This window comes from Strigops habroptila, chromosome 3 (genome assembly GCF_004027225.2).
Source record: "Strigops habroptila isolate Jane chromosome 3, bStrHab1.2.pri, whole genome shotgun sequence".
Classification (NCBI taxonomy): Eukaryota; Metazoa; Chordata; class Aves; order Psittaciformes; family Psittacidae; genus Strigops; species Strigops habroptila.
The window spans coordinates 4,615,934-4,634,980 of NC_044279.2; the positions used below are offsets into that span (position 1 = coordinate 4,615,934).

At 44.9% G+C, this 19,047-nt stretch overlaps 1 protein-coding gene across 1 annotated transcript in view; it reads left to right on the plus strand.

Moving 5' to 3' along the window:
* Positions 1-18,183, plus strand: part of ITIH2 (inter-alpha-trypsin inhibitor heavy chain 2) — a 29,492-nt gene extending 11,309 nt beyond the window's left edge. The window contains exons 8-21 of the mRNA XM_030480175.1: positions 202-330; positions 1,003-1,119; positions 2,339-2,507; positions 4,646-4,771; positions 5,614-5,795; positions 6,941-7,126; positions 8,155-8,294; positions 8,825-8,997; positions 11,635-11,769; positions 14,057-14,170; positions 15,181-15,379; positions 16,378-16,550; positions 17,245-17,356; positions 17,827-18,183. Coding sequence (XP_030336035.1) covers positions 202-330; positions 1,003-1,119; positions 2,339-2,507; positions 4,646-4,771; positions 5,614-5,795; positions 6,941-7,126; positions 8,155-8,294; positions 8,825-8,997; positions 11,635-11,769; positions 14,057-14,170; positions 15,181-15,379; positions 16,378-16,550; positions 17,245-17,356; positions 17,827-17,974 — 2,103 coding nt within the window. The 3' untranslated portion in view covers positions 17,975-18,183. The remainder of the gene's footprint in view (positions 1-201; positions 331-1,002; positions 1,120-2,338; positions 2,508-4,645; positions 4,772-5,613; positions 5,796-6,940; positions 7,127-8,154; positions 8,295-8,824; positions 8,998-11,634; positions 11,770-14,056; positions 14,171-15,180; positions 15,380-16,377; positions 16,551-17,244; positions 17,357-17,826) is intronic.
* The last annotated feature ends 864 nt before the right edge of the window (positions 18,184-19,047 follow it).

The window sequence follows — 19,047 nt, forward strand, 5'->3', positions numbered from 1 at the left end:
TCAGCATATCCAGACAAACCTTAGTGCTGTTTTTCTTTTGAAGTGATAAAGTTCATTTTCCATTTGAACTAAGAGTACAAATAAAGAAAAGAAAAGCATTCAGTGGAGTAAGATATTTCATGAATAGATGAACTCTTTATGTTTCAATGGTCCACCTCTCACACAGCACCTGACTGACCGCTGATCACTTCTCATTCCAAGGCTCACGTTTCTTTCAAGCCCACGATGGCTCAACAACGAAAATGCCCCACGTGCTCATCCACAGCAGTAGATGGGAACTTTGTGGTGCAGTATGATGTGAACAGAGAAACTACAGGTGGAGAACTGGAAGTAAGTGTTTAGCTGGGATAGGAGATCAGTGAATACAAGAACTGTTGTCATTAAGCAAACTGTGCTAAATAAACTTCATCATTCAGGAGAATAAGCATGAGAAAGTACTCTGTACCCATTTAAAAGAACAGAGAGATTTTCAGTGGGAAGAATGGATTTACTTAATTTATGACTAAGACATGGTCCTACTTATAGTCAGGAACCAATTCCTGCCTTATTCAAAAGCCAATGTCTTTTATACCTAGTAGCATTGTGATGCTCTAATGTTGGATCAGAAGACGGAGTCATCGGATGTTGTACCAATACATCATAAGGAGACAACCAGAACATCACTGTTTTTATGTTAACATGAAGCAGAATTATGGGGTTGAATCATTATGGACAGAACAGTTTTAAAATATTTTTCATTCCTTCTTATGCTAGTGCATGGCAATTGTCTGAGACCCAGGCTCTGCTTTCCTTGATGAAAAGTAAAGACTATGAAGTATAAAAGGTATATAAAGGTATATAAAAGGTATATAAAAAGTATAAAAGGCTACAGAACTGTGCAGAGCTGAAAGTTAGAATTGGCCCATAAAGAAGAATAACATTTTCTGCTGTTATTGTCTTGACTTTTCTGACATCTTTACTATAGTTCACTTCACTGTGATGTTGTTTTATTTCACTTCGCAGATTTTTAATGGCTATTTTATTCACTTCTTTGCTCCGGAAAATCTTGATCCTCTGCCCAAAAACATTTTATTTGTTATAGATGTCAGCGGCTCAATGTGGGGACTGAAAATGAAACAAGTAAGTGTTTGACCTCTATTGCAAAATGAACCTCCTGCCAACTTTTTCCGTGTGCTTTACCATTGAATTCTATAGTAGGCTGGCACTCAGAATTACCAGCTTTACACTTTATCTCACTGAATTTGGAGAATATTTAGTGAACCAAAGACTTCACAATTTTACTCTTCATTTGTAATGCTCCTTCCATGCTGAAAGGAAGAGGTGATGGCATAAGAATATGGATTTTAACTCTAAATTAAAATTTTAATTGACAGATCACAAAGCATTTTGCAAAGGATCTGATCTCCTCTCCTGAATCCTAGGAAAGCCTCAGTAGGGAAAGACTTTCCCTGCTTTCAAAAAGTTGTGGACATTGTTGACAGCCCTCTTAAGAGCAGTAGGAATTGTTTAGACAACATAAACTGTGAGATGGGGAGGGAAATGCAAAAAATAAAATGATCTAATCTGCAAAAGAAAAGATTTAGAGAGACACAATCAGCCTCTAAATATGTGAATGATTGTTCTAAAAGAGAAACTCATCACCTAACGTTCATACCCACCCAAGGTAGAATAAGACGGAAACAGATGGATTTACAGAAGGAGAGATTTATATTGGATATTCGGAAAAACTCTGTAGTGCTGAGAGGGGAGTCTGAGATATTGTCTATCATGTGTCACTGAAGGGCTTTAAGAACTGGCTAGACAAACATTAGTCAGGGATGATCTAGATATACTTGAATTTGCTTTGGAGCACAATACCACCGCTTGGCAGATTGCTTCCTTGGGGAAATTAATGCTACAAAACTGAGGTACAGGTTAATTGTCACTTGTTTAAATCACACATCTTCAAACAGATGCTACCCAGCCTGAAATGACAGCATCGCAGACAGAGTCTGCAATGAGTCTGCAGTAAGTCTCCTGAGCTGATAGGAACAATTCCTGTCTCCTGAACCATAATGTCACACAAACTGTTTCTCACCTGTATCAGCAGGAGTTAAGCGAGGATGGGTTGAGTTGGATTCCTGCTAATTGCATTTTTAATGTGGTTCTTTGGTCAAAAGTTCAACTTTCTGTAAGAAGTGCAAAAAAGGAGAGATTTGGATAGCAGATGATATTCTGGATTCCAGTGCTCATGTTCTTATTCATCAAAGGCATCTGTTTGCCTGTAGTCACAGGTTAAGAAGATGCTCACAGCAACAGGAAGCGTAAACTGATCTTTCCTTAACTTTCTTCTTCTCAGACCATTGAGGCCATGAAGGCAATACTGAGCGAGCTCCGTGCTGCTGATCAGTTCTCCCTTATCGACTTCAACCACAATGTCCGATGCTGGAGAGATAATCTAGTCTCAGCCACCCCATCTCAGGTTGAAGAAGCCAAGAAGTACATCCAGACAATCCATCCCAACGGGGGTATGAGGTTTTGATTGCAAGGTGCTCATGGAAGTTAGAATCACAGGAATGGGTACTTCAGACAACCCTCAGATTGGCAGGGTATTCCTATCAATAAGCCTGATTCCCAAGATGAGAAAAGCATGCCCTTGGGCTAAAGGAGAGCAAGGATTCCAGTTTCTTGTTAGGGGATGGGCTGGCATTTCTTTCTACTGATTAAGCCAAGACAGATAGAACATAGACCATAGCCTTTAATCTGTGTCCTATCTCTAGCCTCACAGATCCCAAATATCATTGAATCATAGAATGGTTTGGGTTGGAAAGAACCTTAAAGATCATCTAGTTCCAACTCCCCATCATAAGCAGGGAGAAAAACTAAGGCTGACTCCTGCCTTTATAAAGCGGACCAGAAGCAGCCCAATTCCAGGGTATCCACTGGCTGTAAATGGTAGGCTACACCATGATAGAAGGAGATCTATGCAGCTGCAAAAATGAAAGGGTTATTGATGTGTTAGAAACCATGGAAGTGCCTGAGAATGGTCACGTAGGGATTAGGGATTGTCCCCAGAAAAAGGTGGCAGGATCAACGACCCAACTGAAGTGCATCTACACCAATGCACACAGCATGGGCAACAAACAGGAGGAGCTGGAAGCCATGGTGCAGCAGGAAAACTACAACATAATTCCCATCATGGAAACATGGTGGGATGATTGGCACAACTGGAGTGCTGCCATGGATAGCTATAAACTCTTCAGAAGGGACAGGAAAGGAAGGATAGGAGGTGTGGTGGATAGGAGTGTTTTGATTGGACTTTGTTGGGTCCTACATTTGGGCCACAACAACCCCATGCAACACGACAGGCTTGGGGAAGAGTGGCTGGAAAGCTGCCCAGTGGGAAAGGACTAACCTGTGTCAGTCGATAGCTGGCTGAACATGAGCCAGCTTGTGCCCAGGTGGCCAAGAAAGACAAGAACATCCTGGCTTATATCAGAAATATTGTGGCCAGTGGGACCAAGGAAGTGGTCTTCCTTCCTGGAGGTAGTTAAAAGACATGTAGATGTGGCTCTTGGGGACATGGTTCCGTGGTGGACTTGGCAGTGCCGGGTTAATGGTTGGACTCGATGATCTTAAAGGTCTTTTCCAACCTAAACAATTCTATAATCTACTAAATGCCACCCTGGGCAAACTGTTCACTTATTTTGTGCCTTCATCCCTGTCTGATAAAGGACAGTTGCCTATTTCAGCCTTATAGCACTTTGGATGCTTCATTTGTTAGTGTTGGAGCTATTTGTACAGAAGGAATCAGGATCATTTCAATGTATTGCTCTCTAAAGTGAAGTTGTGGTTTAGTTGTTCAGTTCTTAGTACACTGATAGTGTGTAGAGGCTCTCCCAAACACCAGAGTCTTCTGTTGCTGTGGCACCTTCATTTCCAGAAGATTTCACTGGCAACAGGTAAGGTAGAATCAACATGAAGTTACAGACTTGTCCCAGATCATCAGTGTGCTGGGAATAGGATCCATGTTGGACATATGAGTGCCTCATAAGCCTGGCTTTGTTACCCCAAAAGAATTGATAGATATGCTAAGACACCTGCTCCCATTCAGGAAAGTTATTTTGTAAGACAGCATTTTATTATGCTGTCTCTGAAACTACTAATATTTTCTTTCTTGACAAAGAAAATACCTATTTTCCGACTACTCCTGTTTCCCTTATGCTAATTTCTTACTCTGTCCCTTCTGTGCCACAAGCCAAACCTTTAGATAGGCTCAATAAACATCTTCCTCTTCTTTACCAATCAAGATATCTAAAGAACAGGCTGATGCCAGAAAAAGAATGTTTCTTCATGCTCTCATTCAATCATCTGCCAGCAAACCAACTACTTCTCCCCACAGCAAATAGTTCTCAACACCACAACTGGTCCCACTGGAATCAGTGATGGGGAATGGGTTGGGGCACATAAAGATGACAGCCTGGGATGAAAAAGGGAATCACAGTGCAAGCAGATGTACTGTAAGCATCACAGAGGAGGGATTTTGCTGCCTCAATTTCAGGTCTGATCCATGCTGATTAATTCCACTAGAATCTTACAACTGATCTGGATTTGACAAGAGACTTGACAAGAATCAAACTTGTTTTCCTCATTGTGTCTTTGACAGGCACAAATATCAATGAAGCTCTTCTCCGAGCCACATTCATCCTGAATGAAGCCCAAAACTTAGGCATGTTGGACCCTAACTCAGTCTCCATGATCGTATTGGTGTCTGATGGAGACCCAACAGTAGGTAAGGATCCTGCTTTAGGTGAGAATAAAAGCCAGTGGGATTAGCCTGAGAAAAGCATGCAACATGTAGACACTTGACAGTAAGTTAAAAAAGTTCTATTCCACTTTCTTCCAATGTCTGTGCTGCTCTTTTGCCAAGTGCTATAGGTGCCATGGGGCTTTGCAGGGAAGCATTGGAAAGACGAGCAGATTATGTCATGCAAGTTATGCACTTCTTGTAATTACAGATGCAAAAGTCCTGTAGGACAAGTAATCACAAGAACCTTGTTAAAAATATCCTCTTCCAATGATCTTTGGCCACAAAGATTTAGGCAGTCCCACGTGTAACATCAAAATCAGGAAAATAAAGTAGAAAACTAATTAATTCTGATTGGATTTGGTACAGGTTGAAAGCAATCACTTACTGCAAGCTGCCAGCCCAGAAGAGGCTGGCACTAAAGGCAGAAAACATCTGTACAAGAAACCAAGTAAAACCTTTATGGAGATGTCTTAGAGTTCAGAGAGCTTGAAGTAGTAATCCAGTGAGAAGTCTGGATGTGTTACAATTACAAACTCCCCAGGAAGTTAATAAGAGTCCTGGATAGACAGAGAACATGCATCAGATACCAAAAACAGAGTTCAAAGGAAACAACTTCAGCGGAAACAATTTGTTATTCTCCATCCAGGAGAAGCTCAAATCTCATTGTAGGCAAAGCAAAATGGAGATTCAACACGTGGGTTAGTTGTCCAGGTTTCCCTCGTATTAAGAGAGAATCAAAAACACTGGAAGAGCATGAATGTGCTTATGTTGATGGAGACTTCCTCCACTGCTCTGATGGACACCACCCTTTGTGTCTCTCCAAGGTGAGCTAAAGCTGACAACGATCCAGAAGAATGTGAAGCAGAGCATCAAGGACGAGTTCTCTCTCTTCTGCCTTGGGATTGGGTTTGATGTAGACTACGATTTCCTGCAGAGAATTGCAACTGACAACCGTGGCATGGCCCAGAGGATTTTTGGGAATCAGGAGACTTCTGCTCAAATGAAGGTGTGTTTCTGGCCCATTGCCTCTGAAACCCTCCAGTTCTGTTCACAGCTGTGGAGCTGGGAAACAGGGTGATCTGCTCATCACAAAAAACACTGTTTCTTCTGGAAAGTCCTGCAAGATGATGTGCAGGAGTTAAGTCTTAAGTGCTTAAGTTACATTATAGTTACAAGCTTTGTAACTATAATACATACTTTACTGCTCTGTGTAGGTATTATATTCTATAAAACAGTCCTAACCATAAAAAGGAAGATTTTCTGAGTTAAAATTAAGACCTGGATTTTACCTCAGGCCACTTCAGCACTAGAAAAAGGCCTAAATATAAATGCTAAATGATAACCCAAACTTCTACGGAGTAAGAAAAAGTTCAATTCTAAGAGGCCCTGGCTCCAAATCTGTGAGCAGCAATTGCTAACGAGCAAACTCTTATTTTGCTCTTATTCTGTTTATTCTTATTCTGTTTCTTATTCTGTTTCTCTTCACTGGTTTCATCACCTATGCAGGTTTCTCGTACTTCTTTCCCAACGCAGGTATGATAGGACACACTACGTGGTGTTCTGCTGAACAGAGCAGCTCTGAGAGTGTAGCCCTTCAGTATGAGACAACCTCTGCCCATAGTATTGTTTGAGTACCTGTTGTATCTCCCTGGTCCCCTATGTTAAACCCAGTGGTGCACACGTCCAGTTCACATCAGCCAGGTACAACAGAAAAGGGTAGACAGTCTACAGCAGAGAAGTGAATACAAGTGAGATACAGGTCTAGTTTTTGGCAAGAATGAGGTGGGAAGCAGCTGTGTGACTTTCACAGCAGCCAATAGCCGACCATACACACTTATGGCCCATATATATGGCCCATATACACTTGTGTTCAAGCCTTTTAAATCTAGGAAGAACACAGCCCATGGGCTTCTGACCATCCTTTGACTTCTACCAGATCTTACTGCTTGGACCACATCTTCTTGCTTTACCCTCTTACAAGTGTACTAAAGTCCAAGTATAAAGAAGTGTCTATTCTCTGGAACCAGGAAAGCCCCACTTGCCCATTAGAGCTCCAGTTTTTGTCACCTGCTGTCCTTTCAGTAACAGCAGACACATGGGAGGGTTGTGTTGGGTACAAGAGGCTCACTTCTCTGTCTCCTTCCATCTCAGAATTTCTACAATCAGGTCTCTACCCCACTCCTGAAGAAGATTCAGTTCAATTACCCCCAGGAGTCAGTGTCAGACGTCACCCAGAGCAGCTTCCACAACTACTTTGGTGGCTCGGAGATAGTAGTGGCTGGGAAGGTTGACACAGAAAACCTGCAGCACTTGGAAAGCATCGTCACAGCAACGGCGGTGAGTGGAGGTGTCCATAGGCTACCTGCTCCTGCAGTTTGGGCTGGTTCATTCACTCGTGTGTACAGTCTCCTTGCTGGAGGTTATTTGTCCGCTTGGGTTCTGGGTGGGAGCATAGGGAAACTCATGGGAGGTTTGTCCAACAATGCCTCACAAGAGCTTCAAGTACAGCAATGAATAGTCACCACCTGCAACCTGCAGCCTGCCAGAGGAAACTGTCTTCTAAAGAACTTCCTTCTAATATTCCTTCTAATATATGTACCATATAAAATTCAATTGCAAACCAGACTAAGACTACGGAGTCCTCCCTTCATGCTTTGTGAAGGTGCAAGGTTGATCCCCTAACATAGCTCCTTTCGTGGCTGAATATCCCACTCTTGGGGAGTTCAAGCTGGTGGATCTACAGTGTGTCAAGTCCTAGCGCTGTGCTTCTATGCTCTGCCTTGTTGCACATGTGATGAGACTTTCCCCATGTTTTCAGGGCTGCTCTTCAAGGTGGAGTGGGATGGGTGGGAGTTCTACATCCCCATCCTCCTTTCTGAGGAGGAACCAAACTATTTGCACTCTTACAGGACTTAGGAGTTGCCATTTGTTAGTTGCTGGAAAAAATCAAACACGTTCAATATCCTGACAAAACAGTGCAGTCCATGGGTCTGTGGGAGAAGGTAGAATTTGGTTCCTGTTCCTTAGTAGAAATTGGATGTGAAAAAGCCTGAGGGAGGATAGCAGAGCTCTGTCACAAACCTCTTCTTTTGGCATGTGGTAGGACCCTCTTTGGCTACTGCTGACAGCTCCTTTACCTATTTTTACTCCACTGTCACAAAAGTCTCTTTAACAGAAGACCCTCTTCCTGCAGCTTCCCTGTCAATGGCATTTGGGTCAACAGTGCTGGGATTTTCTGATCTAGAAGTGACCATGGGCAGAGCCAGAGTGGGTCCTTAATGCTAACCATGCTAAAAGGAGAACTCAGTGCTGCCACATTCTCCTGGCTCACCCTCCCTTATATCTATCTCTCCTCGATTGCACAGGCAAATGCAGAGCTCGTCATGGAAACCCTGCGAGATGTTGAAGAACTGGATGGCTTCATGAGGAAAGACAAATATGCAGATCCTGAATTCACTAGGAAGCTGTGGGCCTATCTGACTGTCAACCAGATGCTGGCAGAGAGGTGAGGAGAAAGGTGATGTGATGGGAGGGAAGAGAAGCTTGAGAGCAATCTGGTTCACTCTGAGAGCACAGCCATGAGGCGTTTCACAGCCATCAGGGTTTCCAAAGGGTAAGGTAAACAAATGAAAATAAAGGTAGGTGATGTCTTCAGGCACATTCCTCCTATTAGCAGATATCAGGGAACAGAGTTTGGGAACAGTTAAGTAGAGGAATAAAGGTCAAACAGACCTGGCTGAGTGAATGAAATGAATGGGAAATTTGCCTTTGGGAGCAGTTCAGAATGAATCCCCTCTGAAGCAGAAAGAGGCCTCCTGCTGAGACCAGGAGATGGACTGGGCTTCCTTGAGTCCAGGCCAAAGCCCACAGAAGCCAGAAATAGTCTTCCTATGGAGAATGCATTCACACAGGCCCTCAGCCTTTCCTTCTTGCAACACCTACCAGTTTGGCTCTGCGACCACTCCGTGGAGGAACTGTCACAGCAGCTACCCCACAGAGCTGCTAACCATGCCTTCTGTTCCATTTTCCATCCAGAAACACAGCCCCCACTGCAGCTTTGAAGAGAAACATCACCAAATCCATCCTACAGATGTCTCTTGACCATCATATTGTTACCCCCTTCACAGCTATGCTGATAGAGAACGCTGAGAAGGATGAGATAATGCTGGCAGACCAGCCCAAAGACCCCAGGAGGGGCTGCTGCCCAGGTCAGTGCCTCAGTCTGTCCATCACTCTACCTCTCATTCTGGCTTTGCTCTTCTTCAGTTGGAAGAACATCTGTGTTCATTGTTCACTCCAGGTATTTGTGCTTATAGGATAACCTGTATCTTCAGTGAAAGCTGACTGTATCTTCAGACAGTTTGAGAGCATCCTGTTATACAAGTGTTTTTTGAAGAGCCATTGGCTTCAGTGAGGACTGAATGTGCCAACATTGCAATGATGAGGTTTCCAATAAGCCTACAATGTCACAAGCTGAACATCTTCTTACTGGGACAGACAAGTCTGTAGAATTGACTAAACCATATTTTATCACCACTTTTAAGCCTTGGAAGCTTCCTAAGATTGTTATAAATCAGCCACCAGCCCACATGGAATCTGAGCTGTCGTAACCACAGAATCCGTCATTAATTAAACTTCTGGATTTAAATCCATTGCTTCAATACATGTTCCAAAGTCCTTGTTACAGCAACCTTATGTCCAGCCAAATGAGGTGGGGTTGGCTTGATCTGGTAGAGTCAGTCTCAAAGCAGTAGCTGTTGACATCTGTGGGTGTCTAGCATATCCCATGTCACCCCTGCACAGCCATGTGCTTCCAACGAAACTTAACAGCAGCTATTTTGCACCCTCACAAGTCAAGGGTTTGAAAAAGCACTACTGTTGCTATCAAGAAAACACTGCCAGTGCCATGCAATTGAAGTAAAAGATCAGCTTGTAGGGAATTAAAACCTATTAATAGATGGGAGAGATTACAGTTGGTTGTGAAGGAAAGAAGCAACTTTATAGCAGCGGGCAACATCATCCATCTGTCATTTCACACTAGAAGTGAAACTCCAAGCATGTCCTGCATTTCCAGATCTCAAGCTCCTGGATAACTCTAATAATGTCTGGATTCCGGCTCAATGAAATGGGGTTCTGATGTCTGCAAATTGATATTTTTAGGTTTATTTGTTCTTCTTTTCAATTTTAAAGTCTGCAGCTGAGACCCAAAGAGAAATTAGAGTTGTTATTTATACTGCATGCTACAACTCACAGCCACCAAACCGTTCAGCACAGAAATAGCACGTGTTGCATTCATGTATAATGAATTCATTATAGTGGCACCAGCTGACTAATTCAGACCATAATTATCTTGATTTAGATGGTGCAGAGGATTTGAGTAATTTTAATATAGGTTCTCGTGTCTTTGTGTTTGATGGAATAGTCAAAACTTAACGGCACTGAAATCGGGGTGAAGGCATCTGTGGATTTCAGGGACAGTGGGACATGTCTCTTGAACCTTAGCAGAGGACAGAGCTTGCAAAAGTAATATCAAAGTACATCTATGTTATGATTGTGCAATACATGGACTGTACCAAAAGGTTTGCATATAGAAGGCATGGAATGGGTAATCTGAAATAGATCTTCCTGTCTGTCTTTATGCAACTCCCACTAGAGCTGCCCTGTCTTCATAGCCAGAGACTGCGCCTTCCACTGAAATCACTCACTTCTCACAGGAACAATTGTTCTTTATCATGCCAGACATTGCAAAACTGGACTGTGCATGGGAGAGCTTCTTCATGCATAATAGTCTGTGAAATTCATATGACCTGGAAAATCAGAAGTCTCTGTCCAGGTTTTAGTTTCTGTATTATCTGCGCTGAACTCACATGTAACTGTGCTAATGGAAAAAACACTGCCTGAGTAAGAACAGCCTATGATTTGAATTACGGGTTCAAGAAAGAAGATGCCAACAGGGCTTTAGATGTAGCTGCACAATCTTCTGTCCTGCTGTTGTCCCCCAGCTCCTTTACCCCCTTTCTCTTCTTCAGAGCAGGGCCAGCAGATGTGAATACATGCCCTGCTTCAGCTCTTCTTGTCTTCAGCCCAACATATTAAACAAACCAAGTTTAATGGATCATTTAAGTATTGTTTTATGAACTAAGTGGGAGAGGGAACATGTTACACTCTCCTGCCTCCATCATGGCAAAGGCAGAGAGACTTTAGCAGAAGGGGACACATTAAGGGATGTTATAGTAAATGCTTGCACTTATTTGCAGCTTTATTGATGTGGGTCATCCTAGCACATGCAGAAAGTCCTACCTTTTCTCAGGTACCTCTATCTCAGGACCCAACTCAGCAAAGCTTTTACCACATGCTAAATATTTTAATATCAGCTTTTTATTTGGCAAAACATTTAAACCCTTCCATAGAAGTGATAAATGCTCCATCCCTGGCAGTGTTCAAGGCCAGGTTGGACAGAGCCTTGGGTAACATGGTCTAGTGTGAAGCATCCCTGCTCATGGCAGGGAGTTGGAACTAGATGATCTTAAGGTCCTTTGTGTGATTCTATTATTAAGGGTTTTGCTAAAGCGGGGCCTGTTCACATTTTTCACCAATAGCTTATGGTGAGCTCAACTGCCCTGGTAAGTCATGTTCCTCTGGTAGAGACACTGGGGTAAATCCATCCTAACTTCCTTATACAAATCTGTCTGTTGTAAAGAGTTTTGTGCCTGATTTACATTGGTATAACATAAAACTCTGACCTACTGCATTACTTTAAACTATTACATTTACACAGTGTAAATTATTACACTATTAAATATGTCAGCGCTAACGAAAACCTAATTATGACTCTCCTTTAACAGGTACTCTAGGATTAACTCCAAATGCACCTAATAACAACAAAGGTATCCCCCCCTGGGCCAATCTCACAGCTGTACCAGTCAGCTTCATGCCTGAGCAAAGGAGTCCTCCGGTGTCCTCTCTGAGCATAAACAGAGGTAAGAGCTACAGTATTTCTCTGCAGAGAAACACAAGACAGCAACATTCATCACCTAAAATACAAATAAAAGCGATAGAACCAAAGTTACTGGTAACTTTTGGAATTCCAGCTGCTGTGACAGGATGCCAAGCACAGTAATGATGGAGGAGCCTATAAATTGTCTTTATTCTTCTTGTTGAGCTTGCTGAATTGTTGTAAAAGCTGTATCTTCGTTTAGAGGCTAGTCTGCAAGAGAATAAATCCACTGCTGTGACTAAGCTGATGAAGCTGCTTCACTGTGGTTGCAGAGGACGTCAGTGTGAAGGGCTCTTGATACAGCCTCTGTTAACATTCAGGGCCCGAGGATCCAGCTTTTCTTCGTGAAATACTGAGTTATTTTGACTCTGAATATATCAATATCTGTAAAAATATGTTAAAAGCATGAGATTCAGCTTATAGGGTATGTATCCTAAAGGATACATTTAGACTAGATATTAAGAAGTTCTTCACTGTGAGGGTGCTGAGGCGCTGGCACAGGGTGCCCAGAGAAGCTGTGGCTGCCCCATCCCTGGCAGTGTTCAAGGCCAGGTTGGACACAGGGGCTTGGAGCAACCTGCTCTAGTGGAAGGTGTCCCTGCCCGTGGCAGGGGGTTGGAACTGGAGGAGCTTTAAGGTCCCCTCCAACACAAACCAGGCTGGGATTCTAACAGGACCCCAGTGGCCCCATCTGTGCGCTTCCCTGCAGCTGAGGCTGTTCCCTGAGCTCACACTCAGCTTCTCTGCAGTAGCAAAGCTAATGTAAAGTTACTCCCGTTGTAAATGACAGATGAATGTTCTGTGGTAGATAAAGATCTCAGAATGCACTGATGACTGATGGATCCTGTTAATACTTGGGCCTTTGCCACAGTTTAGTGCCTACTTAAACAAACCAGCTGTGAGAACCACTGCCTATAAAAGTAGCGTAACTGCAATAACTCTGGGAGTCTGCTTGTGTGCAGATGTGTGTATTTACATAGCTGCCAAACAAAGAGCTATCAAACTCCTTGTCAGCGTAGCTCAGGGGTTAAGCTAAGGTTTTGGTTAGTCAAGAAACTGCTTGGAGAAGAAGGCGAGCAAGGCAAAGTTACCTGTCCAACTTATACATGTATATGGCACTTGAAATTCTTTTTATTCCTGGAAATGTTGATCAGAACAGGCCTTGGCATCATGTTCAGGAAGATCAAGCATAAGGAAAGAATAAGGAAAAGCAATTGAGGGCTATATGCAAGAGACTTCATGTATTTAAAAGATTGAAGACATTCAAAAGCTCCTGCACCCCTTCCCTGCCGCTTCCTGCAAAGTCATTCCTGGTCAAGGGCCTAGGATTTATCTAGTGCATGGAAGGAGTTAAATAGGTCCAAAAGATGAGGAACAGCACTGAATGAGTGGAAGCTGGCCTGGCTATCCCCATGGGCAACACTGAGTGTGGGCATGTCTCTGAGATGCCAACCACCACCAAACCAAGAGCTGGGCAGTGCTTTGCACTGCAAGACAAGACTGGAGGCAGCTGCCTTCAGTGATAGAGCTGCAGGTGTTTGTCCCTTTTGAGGAATATTTTAAGGAATGTATGGCTTCCAGAGAGGCCCAAACCCAACAGGGTGTTAAACATACTGTGAGAACAAGTCCTGGATTGAATTCCTCAGAGGAGTTGGTAGCAGGACGTATCTTTACCCAATATCAGTATGATGGGATGGACTTGCAACGTGGCTGAGAGCTTCTTAGTTTGATTCAGTGATGTCCTGGGAGTGTGTCACTTCTAGAAATAGGCAACTGATGGGCATGGGGGGTGTATATTAGTTTTGAAGAGGGGTGTCACCCAAATCCTGCTTTCCATGCCTTAGGTCCTGTCCTGGATGTAAGCCTCAAAGATGTGTCCCTGTCTGTCTGGTGTCTAGATGGGTCCTTGGTCTCACCTGGAGGCTGGTTTCCATCATGAAGAGATAAAATTTGGCTTCTATAACTCCAGGTTGAGCCTATGGCACCTTGGTGTGCAGCTGACCAGTTAAACCAGTAGTGCTCCTCAATACAGTAGTGTCATGTCCTTTCCTTAAACAGGAGAAGTATATGAAGAGTAAGTGTCTGAGGGGCTTTGTGAGGAGCATCTGAGAACTCCCTTAGCTATTGCAGGAGTGGAAAGGGCCCTTGTCCTACACTGAAGAGTCCCAAAAAGTGCTTCCAAATCCTCCAAGGAAAGTGTCCCAGTCTTTGTGTGCTGAACCAGGCAGGTCTGTCCTGCTGCTCATGCTTTTTTCTTTTCTATGTTTCAGTGGACAACGACCCACATTTCATCATACATCTGCCCAAGAGCCAAAGGAACATCTGCTTCAATATCAACTCAGAGCCTGGAAAGATCCTAAACCTGGTTTCTGATCCTGGTACTGGTAAGGGAATAAAACATGGTTTATTTTACAGGTCTGAAAGGAGCAGGGGAAGATCATGTGCTAACAGGATTGTGGCCAGCAGGCTGAGGAAAGTGGCTATTTCCCTCCACATTTGGAGTATCGTGTCCAGTTTGAGGCTTACCAGTACAAGAAAGACATTGACAAACTGGGTCAAATTGAGTGGTGGCCACCAAGATGATTTTGGGGCTGGAGCACAGGACATGGAGGGAGAGGCTGGGTTTGGTCATTGGGTTTGGTCAATCTCGTTGCTGTCTACAACCACTGAATCGGAAGGTAAAGATGGAGCCTGACACATCTCCAAGTGCATTGCCGAAGGACAAGAGGCAACAGACACAAGTTGCAACAAGGTGAAATTGAGAGTAGGAGTGAGCTATGAGGGAAACCTTTTCTGTGAGGATGGCCAAATGGGAAAGGAGCCCAGATAGGTGGGGAAATCTCCATGATCGGTGAGGATTCCCCTCTCTAATTTGTACTTTTAAAGAAGAAAGTGGTAGATGGGTACAAAGAGAAATAAAACTGGATGCATCCCTAGTGGCAGGGAATAAAAATGTATAAGTGTACTCCCAAAGGAATCCCAGGGAATCAGCCTCTTCTCAAAGGGTTTTACCTCCTTATCAGCATTTTTCTTCTGGAATACATGTGACAAGCAATCAGTGTTTGGAGGCAGATTAAGCTGGGCTGGAGATGTGGTACCATTGCTCCACTGCTCATCTGCTCCATGCTTTTCCCAGACAGCAAGGGACTGATACTCATACTACCAGCAAGACCTAACACCAGTTCCCACCAGATTAATATGCTAAGGGGTGAGCAGTAGCATCAGAAGGGATATAACAAATTACTCTCTTCTCTTGACTGGCAAGATGACAACAACATGGGAGAAGAAGGGTTCCTGTTTCTGCTGATCCCATGGTGCTCCCTGGTGAGATCAGAACTCCAAGTCTCAAAGTGGTGCTCCAAGATTTAGGCAACATCTTCTTTGCTCTCCACAGGAGTGGTGGTCAATGGGCAGATTGTTGGAGCCAAGAAAACAGAGAACAAGAAACTCAACACGTACTTTGGCAAAATTGGGTTTTACTTCAAGAAGAAGGGCCTGAAAGTGGAGATCACCACAGAAACGATCACGCTGAAAGATGGATCTTACAGCATCACGCTGACCTGGGCTGACACGGGGCACATCATTCGGAAGCAGTGAGTTCCTGAGTATTCCTAAGGATACCATTGGCAATGCAGCACCGGACTGACCTGGGTGTGGGTGGGATCCAGGTCACAGAGTGCCCGTATGTGGGCACACGAATCATTGCTACATGTCTGAGATCTCATTATCATTAATGAAATCAGGCAGTAGGGCCAAGAGAGCAAGTCTGTTGACCAGACATGGGTAGGAAGAGCTGAATTCCTCTCCCTACCACTGACTGCTTTAGCTAAGAACAGCATTCAGTTGCCTTAACAAAGCATCTCATATTATCTGAGATACCTCCAGGGTTCCAGTATCTGAAGGGGGCTACAAGGATGCTGGAGAGGGACTCTTCATTAGGGACTGGAGTGATAGGACAAGGGGTGATGGGTTCAAACTGAAACAGGGGAAGTTCAGGTTGGGTATAAGGAAGAAGCTTTTTACTGTGAGGGTGATGAGGCACTGGCACAAGGTGCCCAAAGAAGTGGTTAATGCTCCATCCCTGGCAGTGTTCAAGGCCAGGTTGGACAGAGCCTTGGGTGACATGGTTTATCGTGAAGCATCCCTGCCCATGGCAGGGGGTTGGAACTAGATGATGATAAGGTCCTTTCCAACCCAAACCATTCTATGATTCTATGATTCCTGACATGATGGGAAACCTGAGTCAGCATCCAGGAGACCCTCACCTGCAGATCAACAGTTAGCAGCCTGTTGGACACCCTACAGCACTAGACACTTGTTTAGGCAATGGGATCACTTCCAAAATCCCCATTCACTGTAGTAAGAGCTTAAATTTGTAGGGCAAGTTTGGGTTGCCTGAACATGGCCATCAAGTATCTGTTCTATCAGGCACTGTCCTGCCAGACCTCTGGGCACCACTCCCAATGCTGTGGGGTTTGATGGACCCTCTGTCACATCTGCCAAGCCCAGGCAGTTGTTCTGGATGCCTCGGAGCATCTCAAGGAGCTTGAGAGCTTGTGTGTGACTGAGCCCTTTGGTTCACCTCTGCCAGGCTGCTCATATCTGTGAAGAAAGAAAACAACGTCACTATCACTGTGGGTGAGGAGATGTCCTTCATGGTTCTGCTGCACCGTGTGTGGAAGCATCACCCTGTTAACGTTGACTTCCTGGGAATCTACATTCCTCCCGAAAACCAGTTCTCTCCTGAAACCCATGGGCTCATAGGTAAGGGCTGCAGGATGGGAGGTGGGAATGGTGGGACACTGGGCAGGGATTTTGATAGATCCTTCTGTGAATTCATTGGTATCTGTCTCCTGATGGGGAAGGTGTGGAAAGGATTCAAATAGAAAACAGGGGAGAGTCCTACAGGAAGCCCCAAGGATGCAGTAGAACAACAGGAACCAGGAGATTATTCCTCATCCCAGCAGGGGAGGGTGTTTTCAGCCTTCCCAGACTTGCTGAAACAATGACAGGGCTTTTCCAGCCTAAAAAGACTGAAACAACCCCTCAAACCTTCTTCCTGAGAAGCTTTACATACAAACATCTGTAGTTCAGTGCTTCCCTGAAGGACAGCCCTTTCCTGGCATGAAAAACAAGCCAGGGCTCAGCTCACAGGGAAAAACAGTCCCCCCAAGGCCTGGACCCACCCAAAGCTCCTTTTAAGATGTGGGGAATCCAAAGGCTGTTTTCCCAAATACTCTGCAGCTCCAGTCTGCTTACTTACAATGAGTTTTCTGCCTCAAAGCAGAGCTTTTAACCCTCCCAGTGTGGGTGATCCAATAGCACTGGAGCCACAGCACCCTGTGATCCATGCGGGAGCGGTTTGCCCGCTGCAGCTAGTTTGATTTCCCACAGCAAGCTTACACAGGAGCCTCAAAGGTTGGGAGGTGCAAAGAGCAACAAACCTCTCTTTGATCAGGTCAGTTTGCGTCTGAACCAGAAGTATCCATCCACCACCAAACCCCTGGGCAACCTCCAGAGAAGCCACAAGCCATCATGGAAGTGAAAGGCAACAAGCTCACTGTTACCAGGTAGGAATCATGCACTTTAATGCTCTTCTTCTATATTCTGACTTATTTTAATGGCATCAATGGCTGCAGGCTTGTTACATCTCAAGGATTTTGAGGAAAAATATCCCTCTTTTCCCTTTGCTGATAATCTGGTTGTAGTGGTTGGGACAAGTTGGGTTCTTGTGCATGAACTGTGCTGTCCTCATAGCTGCCTAGCACCTGACCTTGGACAGGCCCTATAAAAGCATCTGAGACCCCAACAAAAGACCCCATACACACAGTTGTATGTATGTGTATGGGGCCACAGTACACATACTGTGGACAGAACTCTCAAATCCATTGTATTCTGTGGTTGTTTCCACTTTCTGCTGGTGGAAGACACACAGCTCACTACTCTGGCAGAGCAGTGCCATGAAGAAGCTGGGTTATTGATGTCTTCTTGTCTACTTGCCATGTGGTGTCCTTCATTTTGGATGGCCTCTTCCTCACAGGGGGCTGCAGAAGGACTACAGGACAGACCGTGTGGCTGGGACTGAGGTGCAGTGCTGGTTTGTGCACAACAGTGGGAAGGGGTTCATAGATGGCCACTACAAAGATTACCTGGTCCCCCACCTGTACAGCTTCCTGAAGAAACCCTGAGTGCTCCAACACCGAACCAGTTTGGTACAAAACGTTCTTATCTGCTCCTTCATGCCCAAATGACTCTTCTGAACAGCAGCTCTCGAGCTGGATCAACAGAAGGTGACTTCACCACTTTTTGCTTTATAAATGATCAGCGTTCCAAAGCCATATAACTCCCTTTTCTGGTCAAAACCATAATAAAGTGACGTGCTGGGTTGTAGCAGGTATCTTGCTCTTGCTGCGTCTGATTGAGTGGATTATAAACTCCATTAAAAACTTAAACTGTTTTGTATTACATGTTTCAGAGCAGACTTGTAAGTGCATTGTGGCTACTGCAGTGTGAGTAACACACAGGACCAGATTTAGTGCTTTAGAACACCTCCGCTTGTTCAGACTGCTGGGAGAATGGAAGTTCATCCACTGCTGGACTGGGTGAAAAGGAGGATGTGCATTAGATGTAAAGGAAAATTAACAGAAAAGGAACATAGGCTCTGCAATGGGCATCACGAGGAGCCTCCTGTCTTTAAGGACAAGTTACCCTGTGGTGAGAAATGTCCCTGAAATAAGAGCAGCCGTGAGGAGGACTTAGGGGTGTTGGTCAATGAGAAGCTCCCCATGACCCGGCTTCAGTGTGTGCTTGAGCCCAGAACCCCCCGTGTGCTGGGCTGCACCCCCAGAGCGTGAGCAGCAGGTCAGGGAGGGGATCCTGCCCCTCTGCTGCGCTCTGGGGAGAGCCCCCCTGCAGTCCTGATCCAGCTCTGGGGCAGCAGCACAAGAGGGATGTGGAGCTGCTGGAGCGAGGCCAGAGGAGGCCCCGGAGCTGCTGCGAGGGCTGGAGCAGCTCTGCTCTGGAGCCAGGCTGAGAGAGCTGGGCTGGGGCAGCCTGGAGAAGAGAAGGCTCCTGAAGGGGAGACCTTAGAGCAGCTCCAGTGCCTAAAGGGGCTGCAGGAAACCTGGAGAGGGGCTTTGGACAAGGGCCTGTAGGGACAGGCCAAGGGGAATGGCTTTAACCTGCCAGAGGGGAGATGGAGATGAGCTCTGAGGCAGAAGCTCTTCCCTGTGAGGGTGCTGAGGCGCTGGCACAGGGTGCC